The sequence below is a fragment of the Muntiacus reevesi genome, chromosome 8 (genome assembly GCF_963930625.1).
Source record: "Muntiacus reevesi chromosome 8, mMunRee1.1, whole genome shotgun sequence".
NCBI lineage: Eukaryota > Metazoa > Chordata > Mammalia > Artiodactyla > Cervidae > Muntiacus > Muntiacus reevesi.
In genome coordinates this window covers 78705245-78721378 of record NC_089256.1, presented here as the reverse complement: position 1 = coordinate 78721378, position 16134 = coordinate 78705245, and the positions used below count along the sequence as shown (strand labels likewise).

General features: G+C 35.4%; 1 protein-coding gene across 1 annotated transcript in view; it reads right to left on the bottom strand.

Moving 5' to 3' along the window:
* The window catches only part of SI (sucrase-isomaltase), a 106205-nt gene that overhangs the window by 69844 nt on the left and 20227 nt on the right, over positions 1–16134 (bottom strand). The window contains exons 13-16 of the mRNA XM_065942759.1: positions 12717–12801; positions 6208–6325; positions 4618–4789; positions 1605–1721 (exon numbers count right to left, since the gene is read on the bottom strand). Of these exons, the coding sequence (XP_065798831.1) occupies positions 1605–1721; positions 4618–4789; positions 6208–6325; positions 12717–12801 (492 nt within the window). The remainder of the gene's footprint in view (positions 1–1604; positions 1722–4617; positions 4790–6207; positions 6326–12716; positions 12802–16134) is intronic.

The following is a 16134-nucleotide window of genomic DNA, read 5'->3' as shown; positions in this document are numbered from 1 at the left end:
TTGAATTATTGATCCCAATGTTCATGCCTCCTTGTACCCACAATTTCTGTTATATAACTCTTATTAGTATCTACCTCTAACAGTGGAATGTATTTTCCCACTATTTGACTTTGTGCTCAGCTACATGATATACTCTGACCGATGTAGTTTTAGGACATGTGACACCTTCAAGTAAGGGCTTGAAATGTGCTTGGATTGCCTAAGGATTTGCTGCCTTGCACCTTGTCACTGCTACTAGAACAATAAGATCAAACAGTCTGCAAACCAAAGGACGCAAAGAACAGAGCCATCTGGTCAGCCTGTAGCCTTGCAACCGGAAGGACAGCCTTCTTGCTGAGCCCAAGCTAGCTTAGTTGACTCTTTCAGCCAAGGTGTAATGATGTAAGCAAACCTGCTTAGATTTCCTGAAACCAGCTACTGCCTCCCAGGATACACCACAATGTTTATGCCAAAGCCACATTTTCCTTTGGCTGCTCCCAAGAGATCAATGAACTTGGTGGGATATACAGGACCCATGCCAAGGATATACAGGTCTTTCCCAGTGGTCACCTTTGCCTTGAGGACTCCCTATTGGATGAGACAAAATTTCATTTGAACTGGGCTGTAGAATATAACTCTTTATCAAACCTCCTTCTTTGCCTTCATCTGCATCAGATTCAGGCCTGAATTGTGATCTGAAGGCTCTCTCCACTTTCTCCTTCTCCTTCTTCTTTATCCACCACAAGTATTTCAGCAATAAATTGCTAACATTTCTAACTCTATCTTGGCATCTGTTTTTTGGAGGATATAAATGAACACAAGTATAATTTAATTCACATGAAGATCTCCCAAGAACACAAATTTCTTGAAGCATCACTTAGGTGGAGTAGGAAATAACGACTATCCAGTTTATACCTTTTACTTCTGTACTGTCATGCTTCCTTCCAGAAAGAGCTCTGAGTGGCTATCCTTCTTCTCAAAGAGAATTAAGCCCCATTGTGTGTACCGTGAATAATTTCTTAACCAGTATGCACTTCATTGACTTAGTGCTGTCACCTAGTTTTCCCATTCCCTCTAAGCAATATGCCTATGAGAGCCCATAGCTCAGGGTTGGTAGATTAACCTCCCACCAGTTCAGATGCATGTTTACAAAGTGTTAGTTTTATTTTTTCCCCTACATGTCATTACAGTTTTACTTATTAAAGAAAAATTATGGACCCAAACTACTTTGCAAGTGTCTTTAATTTCTTGTGTGTCTTTAATAAAAGAAAAATAATAAATCCTTAAGAATTTATTCTATTTTTATGAAAGAAAAGTTACCTGGAACTTATTATTAGAATATAAGAATTCAGATTCAAAAAGATTTGTCATTAACTTAAAATATTGTGATTTCACACATGTGTATATGTGTTAAGTTTAAAATATTTCTGTGATACTGTCATGATTTCCTTATTTGATCATATTTTTATATACAAAATACAGACCTTGAGAAGAGGACTTCCAACTCTTCTTTGTGAATTATACCACAAACTTTCAGACTAGATCTCTATACATATACATTTAAGTACATTGCTAAAAATAGGATTATGTTTTATTTAGAAACATGGAGAGCAAGAGGCATTTACCTGATATCCATCAGCATTATGGTTTCTGGCAAATGGATAAAAAGCTCCAAGTTGCATCCACCTTCTGCAAAGCTCTTCTGTGGTCTCAGCCACAAACCCACAGATATCTGCTCCAACCTAAATAACATATATATCTGCTATTTATATTGTAAAGATTCTCAAATTTTCCCAGGGCATCACATTTATACAACTGATTAATCTGTACCAACTTACAGTCTTTGTTTTACTGCCTTCTTATTACTCTTCCTTGTTCTAGTTGATTTTGGACTTTTACCACATACTTGCCTCTAATTCAATGTATAAAACTGAAACTGAGTTGTTAAAATGTGTGGCTTCTTAATCCAAAACTCACTACCTGTGATTTGACTTTCCCTATTTATATTACTGTAGGAGTAAAAGAGTAAAATATATTGCCAAATGTATGATCTCATATAATCGCACTTTTTGTCCCTCAAGAACTCTTCAGAAAAAATGACTATATTTAATTTACTATCAGTATTTAATGTCTATAAGCATTTCATTTTTATAAGTGGTATATATGTATCTATAAACAATATATAATAATATTTTGCATTATTATTACCTTTACATAAATGACATGTATGTGTTACACTGCATTTCACTTTTCTTCTCAAAGAATTATTTTTGTGAGATTCAATTAGGTTAATATGGCTGCAGTTCTTTATTGTATGGGATCCCATCATTATAAAATATGCTTGTATGAAGTGTGTATGTAAACTTCTTAGTGAATATATATGTATATAAGACTACATTCCTGACTTATTGGAAAAAGTATATTTTTTAAATCAAAACTAGATGTAACTATTTATAAGTACAGTCACAGTACAGAAATGTCCCCACTTGCTTCATTTTCTTGCTGATTTCTGATATTTTCAGGCTTTTAATTTTTATTACCTATATATATATATATATATAAAATGCATTTCACCAAAGTTTTTACTTGTACTTCTCTGATTACTAGGAGAGTTGAGAATTTTTTCACATTCTTTTTTAGTCCATATATATTTCTCTTTCTATAGAATTGTTTGATATATCCTTTGCTGGTTTTTCTACTGCTTTTACCTTTTACAGATTTATAGTAGGTTCTTTAAATTAAATATTAGCCATTTACTACTGATATGAATTGAAAATATAATTTTCCAGTAGTAGTAAACATTCTATTTTAATTTTTAAAACAGACATTAGATGAACAAAATTTTCATTTTGTAACTAAATTTTTTTCTTTATTAGTTGTGCCTCTGTGCCCTCTTTAAGAAATTCAACTCTTAACCTTGCATCATAAAGTTACTCACTTATATTTTCTTCTGTGATGCTTAAAGTTTACTTTTCACACATAGGTTGTGTACTGTTTGAGACAAAGAGTCACTTTATTTTATATTTTAAATGGATAATCAATTGTCCATATGAATGGTTGGTACTTTCTTCACTGAGCTACAGTGATAGTGCTACTATTAAACAAATTTCTATTAATGTATGAACCCATGTCCTATTTTGCAATATTAACTTATTTGATTAGTCACAGTTAAGTATCACTGCATTATATTACTGTTTTAGCTGATAGGGCAAAATCCATGTGCTCTTTTCTATGTCTTTAAAGTGTATTGACTTCCACATGAAGTTTAAAGCAACTTTAAATGTTCTTCAAATTCTGTTTATAGTTTAAAATAGAATGTCACTGAATTTAGATAACAGTTTTGGGAGAAAGCATATTTCTATAAGACTTCTTATCCATGAACATGTTGTATCTTTAATTTGCTAAGTTACTACAATTTCTCTCAAAAAATCCCACACTTAGCTTGAATATTTACTCCTAGTTATTGCTTATTAGTTAGTTGCTATACTATACATAACACCTTATCTTGGAATACATTGTAACATTGCTTATTTTTTCTTTTTTGGACAAAACTTGCCATATATTGGCCTATTTTATTCAAAATTTCAGAGTCACTGTTTTATTCTGACATTTGTTTCTCTAGAGACATTGTTTTCATTGTATTCATCTTCTCTAATTTTCATTACCTATATGTTTAGATTTACTCTGTTTTTCTTTTTCTTAATTCATGTATTTCACTAATTAATATCCAAAACTTCTTTGTTTATAGTCTAAGCATTTAAGGTTAAAATTTTTCTTCTAAATACCAATTTGTTTGATATCCCAAATTTCTGATATGAAGTACAATTGTTTGCATTCAATTTTACGGTTTCTCTCCCTCATTTCCATTTAGTTTATTTTGGTGAATCAATTGGTAGTGTGTTTAATTACTTTCCAAATTCAAGACGGGGTGTGTGTGTGTGTGTGTGTGTGTGTGTGTGTGTGGTAGCTGTTTTGTTTTGGTTTGGTTTGCTTCTGGTTTTAATTTTGTTCAATACATAAGAAAGAATAAACAAATCACTATAATTTTATAAACACTTCACATTTATTTTGCTATGTAATGATGCTGCTTAGAGTTGAATATCAACACTGCATAGTTCTTTTTTTGCTTGATATAGAGACTTACCTGATTTCTTACATTTGGAATAACCTATACAAATTTTCTCTGCTTTAAAAATTTGAAAATTTCTGTCATCTTTTCTCTTTTAAATAGAAGAAACAGCTTTATTCTTTTTAACCTAAACTGACAATCTAGAGAATTTCAAATAGATCTAGAGATTTTGATATTTACTTTTTTTACAGTGCCAAGTTTGGATTTTTCCCTACAGTTTTCTCTGGTGCTTTTGTATTTTTTTATATAAGATTTTTCTGTGTTTTGTTTATATTGACTTTTGTTTTAGGAATTAGTATGATTTGACTGAATTTTGTTCATTCTCTCTTTACCCTCTAATGTTATAGACACCATCCACAATCTTATTTTTCTCATAAATTCTCTAGGAATAGAAATTGAAATTTTCTGTCACAAAACTTTAATAATTTAACTGAAAATCATTAAGATGAAACAATATTGCAAAATTTGTAATTACAGTGTTTATAAATAATATTGTAAAAACTACTTACAAAAGGTATTCCAAACAAACCAAACTCCAGCATTCCTGTAATAGACCATTCCATTTGTTCCCAAGAAGCAGTATTGTCTCCTAACCAATGTGCAGAATGGCTTCCAGATCCAGCAAAAGTTGATCGGGTGAGAATAAAGCTTCTTTTATTAGGAAAAACTTTTTCTATAGCTCTAAAAACAAAATCAAATTAATAAATAACATCTATTTTAAAACAATATTGATATGATAAATTCTAAAATCTTAATTTCAAGGCATATATTAGTTTTTAGAGCCAAGGTATAATAGTTGCAACTAGTTTATCAATATTTTATATTAATTTTGCATTTAGATATTAATATTTACTTAGTAAAATACATTCAGATCAAACAGAGAAAAGAAATCTTCTAGAAATGATTTAGAGGTTGAATAATATTCTTTTCCAAATTAAACATGGGTTTTCTATACACAGAAAACAAATCAATATTTGTTTTTGAAATATGTGATTTAAACCCATTGGAAAATCTCTTTATAATATAAAATACAGCAGTCCAAACTTACACCCAAAACACATTTTTTGGGATTCAGTGATGCTAATCATACATTAATGTTTATATTTTCAAATATTATCTAGCAATGTTGATGTAAAACTTGTATGCTTGCAAAACATTTTATTTTGTTTTTAGAATTTCATCATCCACAATACTAACATTATTCATCTCACCTCTTTTAGTACCTGAATATTGTTGACAAATTTTTCCATAATTGGAAAATTATCAGAAAAAAGATAATAAAAATTTAATTTGGTAGATTACCTTAATAAAAATATAATAGTACTCTGAGACCCTTTTTTAAAATTACTTTTATATGAGCTATAATGTTCTTTCTTTCTAGTATTTATTTACTTATACTCTATGGTACATAATGATATCAAGTGAAGTAAACACTATGAAGATAGCATATACAATTTTGATATCCTGGTATGCTTTGGGACCAAATATGGTTTAGAATGAATACTTGATCACAGTTGCTTAATTATGAAAAAATTTTAAATTTATTGATCCAGAATTTTTTATTTACTATTGCATTATAGGTCCTTATACAATGTTTGAAAAATAGTAGGCAATCAATATATGATTATCTCATTTCTTTGTTTTGTATCATGCTACTTTTTTACACACAAGCAAACACATTCTATTAGAGAATTACTTGTGAGATACTACATAGAAAACCACATTTTAAATGAAACACTCTTTTTAAAAAAATAATGACTTGTTCAAATAGCACCACTGTCTTAGACCAGTTATGATTTTATGTTTAGAACACATATTCAGAGACACCAAGCTGAATCAAAATTTAGAAGGATAATTTCAGTCTAGGAATTAAAAAAGGATCACAGTTAAGTACATATATCATGTAGGTCTTGATAATTAAATTTCAAATATATTAATATTTAATAAAAGAAGTGATGCTTTTATGCCCTAATTTTTCACAATGAAAATATTATCTTTCTTTGCTTTCCTACACTTGTTATTATCCACTATATATAAATTACCAAATATATTTCTAGACAATAAATATCAGAAAGTTTTCTGAGTGAAATTGCACTTACTTCTCTGTGGCTATAGACATACTATATCCATAGAGGCTGTGTACATCATACTGTTTCCCCCAGTATTGCACAGCATCCATGCAAATTGTTTTGGAATACATGAGTTTGTCAAGAATATCTTAGAAAAAAATATAAGAAATAATTAAGTAAGAAATATTTTACCATTTTAAGCTTCATAATTCTTAAGTGATGTGCTATGTAATACCATGCATAATTAAAAAGTAATGAAAGACATCACTTTATGCTAAGTTTCAATTGGGTCTCCACCCTTTATTCTCATTCTCATTAATTTACTGTTACATTTGCACTTAAAGTAATACATATTATGTTTCTTAGCTTCAGTAATAAATGAATTCATGGAAAAAATAGACTTTAATATACATATAGAAATATATACATCTGCACTGTAAATCATATAATTATAGCCATATTTGAAAATTATATAATTTTTTAAAATATAACCTAATTCCACACATGTGGACTTGTTACACAACAGCAAATCATATAAATCTCTGCTTTTCAGTTTTTAATATGCTTTAGTTTGCAGGCTTAGGTGGCATAGTAATAATTGTTGTTGTCTTTCTTCAGATGTCCTTATCACAATCTATTTCCCTAAGAGCACTTATTTGTCGTTACGTTAAATTTTTTTACCAGTTTTAATGGTGAAAATGTGCTTTTTCAAATAGGTGAGAAGAAGCTATTCACATCTGTTATTGCTGTTATTTAGTCACTAAGTCATGTCCAACTCATTTGAGACTCCACGGACTGTAGCCTACCAGGATTCTCTGTTCATGTGATTTCCCAGGTAAATACTATAATTGCTATTTCCTTCTCCAGGGGATCTTTCCCATGCAGGGATTGAATCTATGCCTCCAGGATTTACAGGCAGATGATTTACCACCAACTCCCGAGAGAAGCCCAAATATTCATATTAGCTACATCTAATAACGGCAAAGGAAAAAAGGAAAGATATATCCACTTGAATGCAGTGTTCCAAAGAATAGCAAGGAGAGATAGGAAAACCTTCTTCAGTAAACAATGCAAAGAAATAGAGGAAAACAATAGAATGGGAAAACCTAGAGATCTCTTCAAGAAAATTCGAGATACCAAGTGAAGGTTTCATGCAAAGATGGGCACAATAAAGGACAGAAATGGTATGGACCAAACAGAAACAGAAGCTAGGAAGAGGTGGCAAGAATACACAGAAGAACTATACAAAGAAGATCTTCATGGCCCAGATGGTCATGACAATGTGATCACTCACCTAGAGCCAGACATCCAGGAATGCAAAGTCAAGTGGGACTTAGAAAGTATCACTACGAACAAAGTTAGTGGAGGTGATAGAATTCCAGTTGAGCTATTTCAAATCTTAAAAGATGATGCTGTGAAAGTGCTACATTCAATATGCCAGCTGGAAAACTTAGCAGTGTCTAGAGGACTGGAAAAAGTCAGTTTTCATTCCAATCCAAAAGAAAGATAATGTCAAAGAATGCACAAATTACTGCACAATTGCACTCATCTCACACGTTCGAAAAGTAATACTCAAAATTCTCCAAGCCAGGTTTCAACAGTATCTGAGCTATGAAGTTCTAGATGCTAAAGCTGTATTTAGAAAAGGCAGAGGAACCAAAAATCAGATTGCCAATATCCATTGGATCATTGAAAAAACAAGAAAGTTCAAGAAAAATATCTACTTCTGCCTTATTGACTATGCCAAAGCCTTTGACTATGTAGATCACAACATACTGTGGAAGATTCTTCAAGAGATGGGAATACCAGACCACCTGACCTGCCTCCTGAGAAATCTGTTTGTGGGCCAAGAAGAAACAGTTAGAACTGGACATGGAACAACAGACTGGTTCCAAATAGGAAAAGGAGTATGTCAAGGCTGTATATTGTCACCCTGCTTATTTAACTTATATGCAGAGTACATCATGAGAAATGCTAGACTGGATGAAGCACAAGCTGGAATCAAGATTGCCAGGAGAAATATCAATAACCTCAGATAGCAGAGGACATCTGCCATCTTTATGGCAGAAAGCAAAGAAGAACTAAAGAGCCTCTTGATGAAAGAGAAAGAGGAGAGTGAAAAAGTTGGCCTATAACTTAACATTCAGAAAACTAAGATCATAGCATCTGGTCCTACTACTTCATGGCAAATAGGTGGACAAACAGTGGAAGCAGTGACAGACTTTAATTTGGGAGGCTCCAAAATCACTGCAGATGGTGACTGCAACCATGAAATTAAAAGATGCTTGCTCCTTGAAAGAAAAGTTATGACCAACTGAGACAGCTTATTAAAAAGCATAGACATTACTTTGCCAACAAAGATCCACCTAGTCAAAGCTATGGTTTTTCCAGTAGTCATGCACAGATGTCATGCGAGGAGATACCCCTCATCCAAGGTAAGGAGCAGTGGTTGCACATTGCTGGAGCAGCCATGAAGAGGTACCCCACGTTGAAGGTGAGAGAAACCAAAGTAAGACGGTAGGTGTTGCGAGAGGGCATCAGAGGGCAGACACACTGAAACCACAGTCACAGAAAATGAGCCAATCTGATCACAGGACCACAGCCTTGTCTAACTCAGTGAGACTAGGCCATGCCGTGTGGGGCCACCCAAGATGGGCGGGTCATGATGGAGAGATCTGACAGAATGTGGTCCACTGGAGAAGGGAATGGCAAACCACTTCAGTGTTCTTGCCTTGAGAACCCCATGAACAGTATGAAGACGCAAAAAGGACACCGACAGAGGAAATCCCTAGGTTGGTAGGTGCCAAATATGCTACTGGAGATCAGCGGAGAAATAACTCCAGAAAGAATGAAGGGATGGAGCCAAAGAAAAACAACACCCAGTTGTGGATGGGACTGGTGATAGAAGCAAGGGCTGATGCTGTAAAGAGCAATACTGCATAGGAACCTGGAATGTTAGTTTCATGAATCAGGGCAAAATGGAAGTGGTCAAACAGGAGATGGCAAGAGTGAATGTTAACATTCTAGGAATCAGAGAATTAAAATGGACTGGAATGGGTGAATTTAACTCGGATGATCATTGTATCTACTGCGTGGGCAGGAATCCCTTAGAAGAAATGGAGTAGCCATCATGGTCAACAACAGAGCCCAAAATGCAGTACTTGGATGCAGTCTCAAAAATGACAGAATGATCTCTGTTCATTTCCAAGGCAAACCATTCAATTTCACGGTAATCCAAGCCTATGGCCCAACCAGTAACGCTGAAGAAGCTGAAGTTGAATGGTTCTATGAAAACCTACAAGACCTTTTAGAACAAGCACCCAAAAAGATGTCGTTTTCTTTAGAGGAGACTGGAATGCAAAAGTAGTAAGTCAAGAAACACCTGGAATAACAGGCAAACTTGGCCTTGGTATATGGAATGATGCAGGGCAAAGGCTAATAGAGTTATGCCAAGAGAACACACTGGTCATAGCAAACACCCTCTTCCAACAACACAAGGGAAGACTCTACACATGGACCTCACCAGATGGTCAACACCGAATTCAGATTAATCATATTCTTTGCAGCCAAAGGTGGAGAAGCTCTATACAGTCCGCAAAAACAAGACTGGGAGCTGAGTGTGGCTCAGATCATGAACTCCTTATTGGCAATTTCAGACTTAAATTGAAGAAAGTAGGGAAAACCACTAGACCATTCAGGTATGACCTAAATCAAATCCCTTATGACTATACAGTGGAAGTGAGAAATAGATTTAAGGGACTAGATATCATAGACAGAGAGCCTGATGAACTATGGACGGAGGTTTGTGACATTCTACAGGAGACAGGGATCAAGACCATATTCATGGAAAAGAAATGCAAAAAATGCAAAATGGACGTCTGAGGAGGCCATACAGATAGCTGTGAAAAGAAGGGAAGTGAAAAGCAAAGGAGAAAAGGAAAGATATTCCCATTTGAATGCAGAGTTCCAAAGAAGGCAAGGAGAGATAAGAAAGCCTCCTCAGCGATCAATGCAAAGAAATAGAGGAAAACAACAGAATGGGAAAGAGTAGCAATCTCTTCAAGAAAATTAGAGATACCAAGGGAACATTTCATGCAAAGATGGGTTCGATAAAGGACAGAAACGGTATGGACCTAACAGAAGCAGAAGACATTAAGAAGAAGTGGAAAAAATACACAGAAGAACTATACAAAAAAGATCTTCACGACCCAGATAATCACAATGGTGTGATCACTCACCCAGAGCCAGACATCCTGGAGTGTGAAGTCAAGTGGGCCTTAGAAATCATCACTATGAACAAAGCTAGTGGAGATGATGCAATTGCAGTTGAGCTGTTTCAAATCCTGAAAAAATGATGCTGTGAAAGTGCTGCACTCAATATGCAAGCAAGTTTGGAAAACTCAGCAGTGGCCAAAGGACTGGAAAAGGTCAGTTTTCATTCCAATCCCAAAGAAAGGCAATGCCAAAGAATGCTCAAACTACCGCACAATTGCACTCATCTCATACGTTATTAAAGTAATGCTCAAAATTCTCCAAGCCAGGCTTCAGCAATATGTGAACCGAGAACTTCCAGATGTTCAAGCTGGTTTTAGAGAAGGCAGAGGAACAAGAGATCAAATTGCCAATATCCGCTGGATCATCGAAAAAGCAAGAAATTTCCAGAAAAACATCTATTTCTGCTTTATTGACTATGCCAAAACCTTTGACTATGTGGATCACAACATCTGTGGAAAATTCTGAAAGAGATGGGAATACCAGATTACCTGACCTGCCTCTTGAGAAACCTATATGCAGGTCAGGAAGCCACAATTAGAACTGGACATGGAACAACAGACTGGTTCCAAATAGGAAAAGGAGTACCTCAAGGCTATATGTTGTCACCCTGCTTATTTAACTTCTATGCAGAGTACATCATGAGAAACGCTGGGCTGGAAGAAGCACAAGCTGGAATCAAGATTGCTGGGAGAAATATCAATAACCTCAGATATGCAGATGACACCACCCTTATGGCAGAAAGTGAAGAGGAACTAAAAAGCCTCTTGACGAAAGTGAAAGAGGGGAGTGAAAAAGTTAGCTTAAATCTCAACATTCAGATAACTAAGATCATGGTATCCAGTTCCATCACTTCATGACAGATAGATGGGCATACAGTGGAATCAGTGCCAGACTTTATTTTTCTGGGTTCCAAAATCACTGCAGATGGTGATCGCAGCCATGAAATTAAAAGACGCTTACTCCTTGGAAGGAAAGTTATGACCAACCTAGATAGCGTATTAAAGAGCAGAGACATTACTTTGCAAACAAAGGTCCATCTAGTCAAGGCTACGGTTTGTCCAGTGGTCATGTATGAATGTGAGAGTTGGACTGTGAAGAAAGCTGAGCGTCGAAGAATTGATACTTTTCAACTGTGGTGTTGGCGAAGACTCTTGAGAGTCCCTTGGGCTGCAAGGAGATCCAATCAGTCCATCCTAAAGGAGATCAGTCCTGGGTGTTCATTGGAAGGACTGATGCTGAAGCTGAAACTCCAATACTTTGGCCACCTCATGCGAAGAGTTGACTATTTGGAAAATTTGGAAAATTGACTATTTGGAAAATCCCACCCTGATGTTGGGAGGGATTGGGGGCAGGAGGAGAAGGGGACGACAGAGGTGAGATGGCTGATGGCATCACTGACTCGATGGATGGAAATGAGTTTGAGTAAACTCCAGGAATTGTTGATGGACAGGGAGGCCTGATGTGCTGCGATCTTGGGGTGTCATAGAATAAGACACGACTGAGTGACTGAACTGAACTAATTTATGGATGTGAGAGTTGGACTATAAAGAAAGCTGAGCACCGAAGAATTAATGAATTTGATCTGTGGTGTGGAGAAGACTCTTGAGAGGCCCTTGAACTCAAGGAGATCCAACCATCCATTGCAAAGGAAATCAGTCCTGAATATTCATTTGAAGGACTGATGTTGAAGCTGAAACTCCAATACTTTGGCCACCTGATGCAAACAGCTGACTCATTTGAAAAGACCCTGATGCTTCAGTGGGAAAGATTGAAGGTGGGTGGAGCAGGGGACAACAGAAGGTGACAAGGTTGGATGGCATCATTGACTCAGTGGATATGAGTTTGAGTAAACTCCAGGAGTTGGTGACGACAGAGAGAGAGGCCTGGTGTGCTGTATTCCATAGGGTTGCAAAGAGGAGGACACAACTGAGTGACTGAACTGAACTGCAAAAAGACACAGAATTACATCATAGTGAAGGGAAAAAATTTTATGACTTAAATTATGATTTCAAGCAAATTTTATTTCTTTCATTTATCATTTAATCATGGGCAATTCATCAGTGGTAAAAACAAAATATTCTATACCAAAATTTAAAAATGTGCTCCTTTCCTTAGGCATAAATATTTTGGCCAAAAACAAACACCACAGTTATTTCATGGTCTCAAAACTATATCAACATCTGTAATTTAGAAATATATGCTTGAATTTACCAGTAAATAAATATAGTTTTTCTAATTAACTGTAAGAGATAACTGAAATTTACCAGGAGTAAAAGGTGGATAATTCAGGTTGTTTGCACTGCATCCTTTCTTTGAACCTTGAACAAAGCTGGAAACTTCATTCATGTCCTGAATGGATATAAGATAAAAAACAGTATATTTTAAGTAGTTGTAAATCATATTTAAAGAAGGTCTCTATTTATTTGTTAATATTTTATCAAGAGCCACCATGACATTCTTCTACTCCAAGAAGGCAAATATAAACTACCAGCCTACAAACAAGTTTGTTTAACTATTCTCACTACTTGATTCTACTTCTAGTATGACCAAGTTATTATAGTGAGAAAAAGTATTACTTGTGTTTGCATAAATGTATATATCAGATAACAGAGGTATCTTGATGGGATTAAAAGGTTATATACAACAAAAATATGTTTGATTTACCTTATTTAAAATACATATAAAGCATTAATCATATTACATTAAATGTATTAAGCAACTGTCTTTTAAAATAACTGTATTGATCGTCTCACTGAACTTATCATCGTACATATTTCCAGCACATTCTTTTATTTAGCATAGCTTATTAATTTCAGCTGGCATTTATCTAGTTTCTATTGTGTGCCTAGCTAGACACAGCACTTTTTGCCTGGGTTTCCCTGGTGACTCAGACTGTAAACAATCTGCTTGCAATTCAGGAGACCTGGGTTTGATCCCTGGGTTGAGAAAATCCCCTGGAGAAGGGAATGGCAACCCACTTCAGTATTCTTGCTGGAAAATCTGATGGATAGAGAAGCCTGGAGGGCTATATGGAGTCGCAAAAGTCAGACACGACTGAGTGACTAACACAACTCCTACACTTTCATGAGAGAGTGAAAATACAAAAAAGGTGAATAGCATTTTAGTATTCTAATAATAATGGCTCTGACCTTATTGAATCTCTGGAAGAGTTTCAAGGAACTCTAGGGCAGTGGTCATGTATGGATGTGAGAGTTGGACTGTGAAGAAAGCTGAGTGCCAAAGAATTGATGCTTTTGAACTGTGGTGTTGGAGAAGACTCCTGAGAGTTCCTTGGACTGCAAGGAGATCCAACCAGTCCATCCTAAAGGAGATCAGCCCTGGGTGTTCACTGGAAGGACTGATGCTGAAGCTGAAACTCCAATACTTTGACCACCTCATGCGAAGAGTTGACTCATTGGAAAAGATCCTGATGCTGGGAGGGATTGGGGGCAGGAGGAGAAGGGGATGACAGAGGGTGAGATGGCTGGATGGCATCACTGACTCGATGGACATGAGTATGAGTAAACTCCAGGAGTTGGTGATGGACAGGGAGGCCTGGTGTGCTATTATTCATGGGGTCACAAAGAGTCAGACACGACTGAGCAACTGAACTGAACTGAACTGAGGGCTGCTGGACAAACATTTTAAGAACCAGTGATCTAGATACCTTTTGGAGTCAGAGCTGCGGGGTATTGTGTCTATGGATTTTCTTGCTTTGTAAACTGAGGCCTCAATGTTGTCTTCCTATTTACTAGTTCTCTGTCCACAAACAGTTGAGTAAAATCTTTGGACTAAAACATGTAATTCAGATAAAATCCTTTACAACATGCTCACGAAATGTGCGTCTTTCTCCTTCTCTGTTAATGCACCAAACTTCTCTATGTTTTTCACTCTTAGTTCCCACATCTCTACAATATGCTGTTTCTGCTCTCACAAACGTATGAAACTCAGTCAGTTCCTTTGTTGATTTGGTTTTCCTCAGAGGAAACATATTCTCTTCATTACTCTTCCCTTCGTCAATCCACATGATGCTCAGATGGAATTAATGCAAGAAATTAAGGCCATTTAGGGAGAAGATATAACTTCTCATTTTGATACACATTTTTGTTTTCTTAAAAGCCACAAAGAAAAACAATTAGGTAGTTATTCAAAAGTATACATTGGGGTTATTTTACTGAAATTACCTAATATATTCAATGTTGCTGTCATATGTCCAGTAGAATTAATACAAAGAGATACTATAGTTGAACAGACAATAATTTTAGATAAACATAAATATTTGTTCTTTTTGATTGCACAAATTGAATTAAATTTAAACATAGCATCAAGTACTGAAATTCATAAATGGAACTGAGTTGTATTATTTTAAATATTAAGTCTTTTCCTAAAATATTTTATTAACTCTTGTAAATAATATCACTGAAGAAATGCAAGAGCAAACATTTAACTCTGATGCTAATGTTATTCTACTTGAACTGTGTATTTGCAAACTTGCAATAAAATTTTAGCATTCACTCAAAATATACTTTATCTTATTCAATTAAATAAAATAATTTAATATATAGTATAATAATATAATAATAAATGATTATTATTATATGATAAAATAACTTAAAATGAAATGTAATCATTTATGTGATTTTAACTATATTCTACAACAAAGGGATAGCATTTGATATTTGAATGTTTTTAATTAAAATTTCTTATCTATTTGGTAATATTTTATTATTAATAAGCTGAACTTGCTACCCATAATTTGAAGGAATTGACTTGTATTTCTTTTAATGTATTTTGTATTTTTGCTCTTTCAGAATTTTGCAAATACTTTTCTCTAACATATTCAAATGATTTAAATGATGTTCAGTCAGTTCAGTTCAGTTCAGTCAGAGGTGTCCGACTATTTGCGACCCCAAGAATCGCAGCACGCCAGGCCTCCCTGTCCATCACCAACTCCCAGAGTTTACTCAAACTCATGTCCATCAAGCCAGTGATGCCATCCAGCCAACTCATCCTCTGTCAACCCCTTCTCCTCCTGCCCCCAATCCCTCCCAGCATCACAGTCTTTTCCAATGAGTCAGCTCTTCGCATCAGGTGGCCAAAGCATTGGAATTTCAGCTTCAGCATCAGTCCTTCCAATGAACACCCAGGACTGATCTCCTTTAGGATGGACTGGTTGGATCTCCTTGCAGTCCAAGGGACTCTCAAGAGTCTTCTCCAACACCACAGTTCAAAAGCATCAGTTTTTCGGTGCTCTGCTTTCTTCACAGTCCACCTCTCACATCCATTCATAACCACTGAAAAAACCATAGCCTTGACTAGACTTTGTTGGCAATGTAATGTCTCTGCTTTTTAATATGCTGTCTAAGTTGGTCATAACTTTCTTTCCAGGCAGTAAGCGTCTTCTAATTTCATGGCTGCAATCACCATCTGCAGTGATTTTGGAGCCGAAAAAAATAAAGTCTGACACTGTTTCCACAATATCCCCATCTATTTCCCATGAAGTTATGAGACCAGATGCCATGATCTTAGTTTTCTGAATGCTGAGATTTAAGCCAACTTTTTCACTCTCCTCTTGCACTTTCATTAAGAGGCTTTTTAGTTCCTCTTCACTCTCTGCCATAAGGGTGGTGTCATCTGCATATCTGAGGTTATTGATATTTCTCCCGGCAATCTTGATTCCAG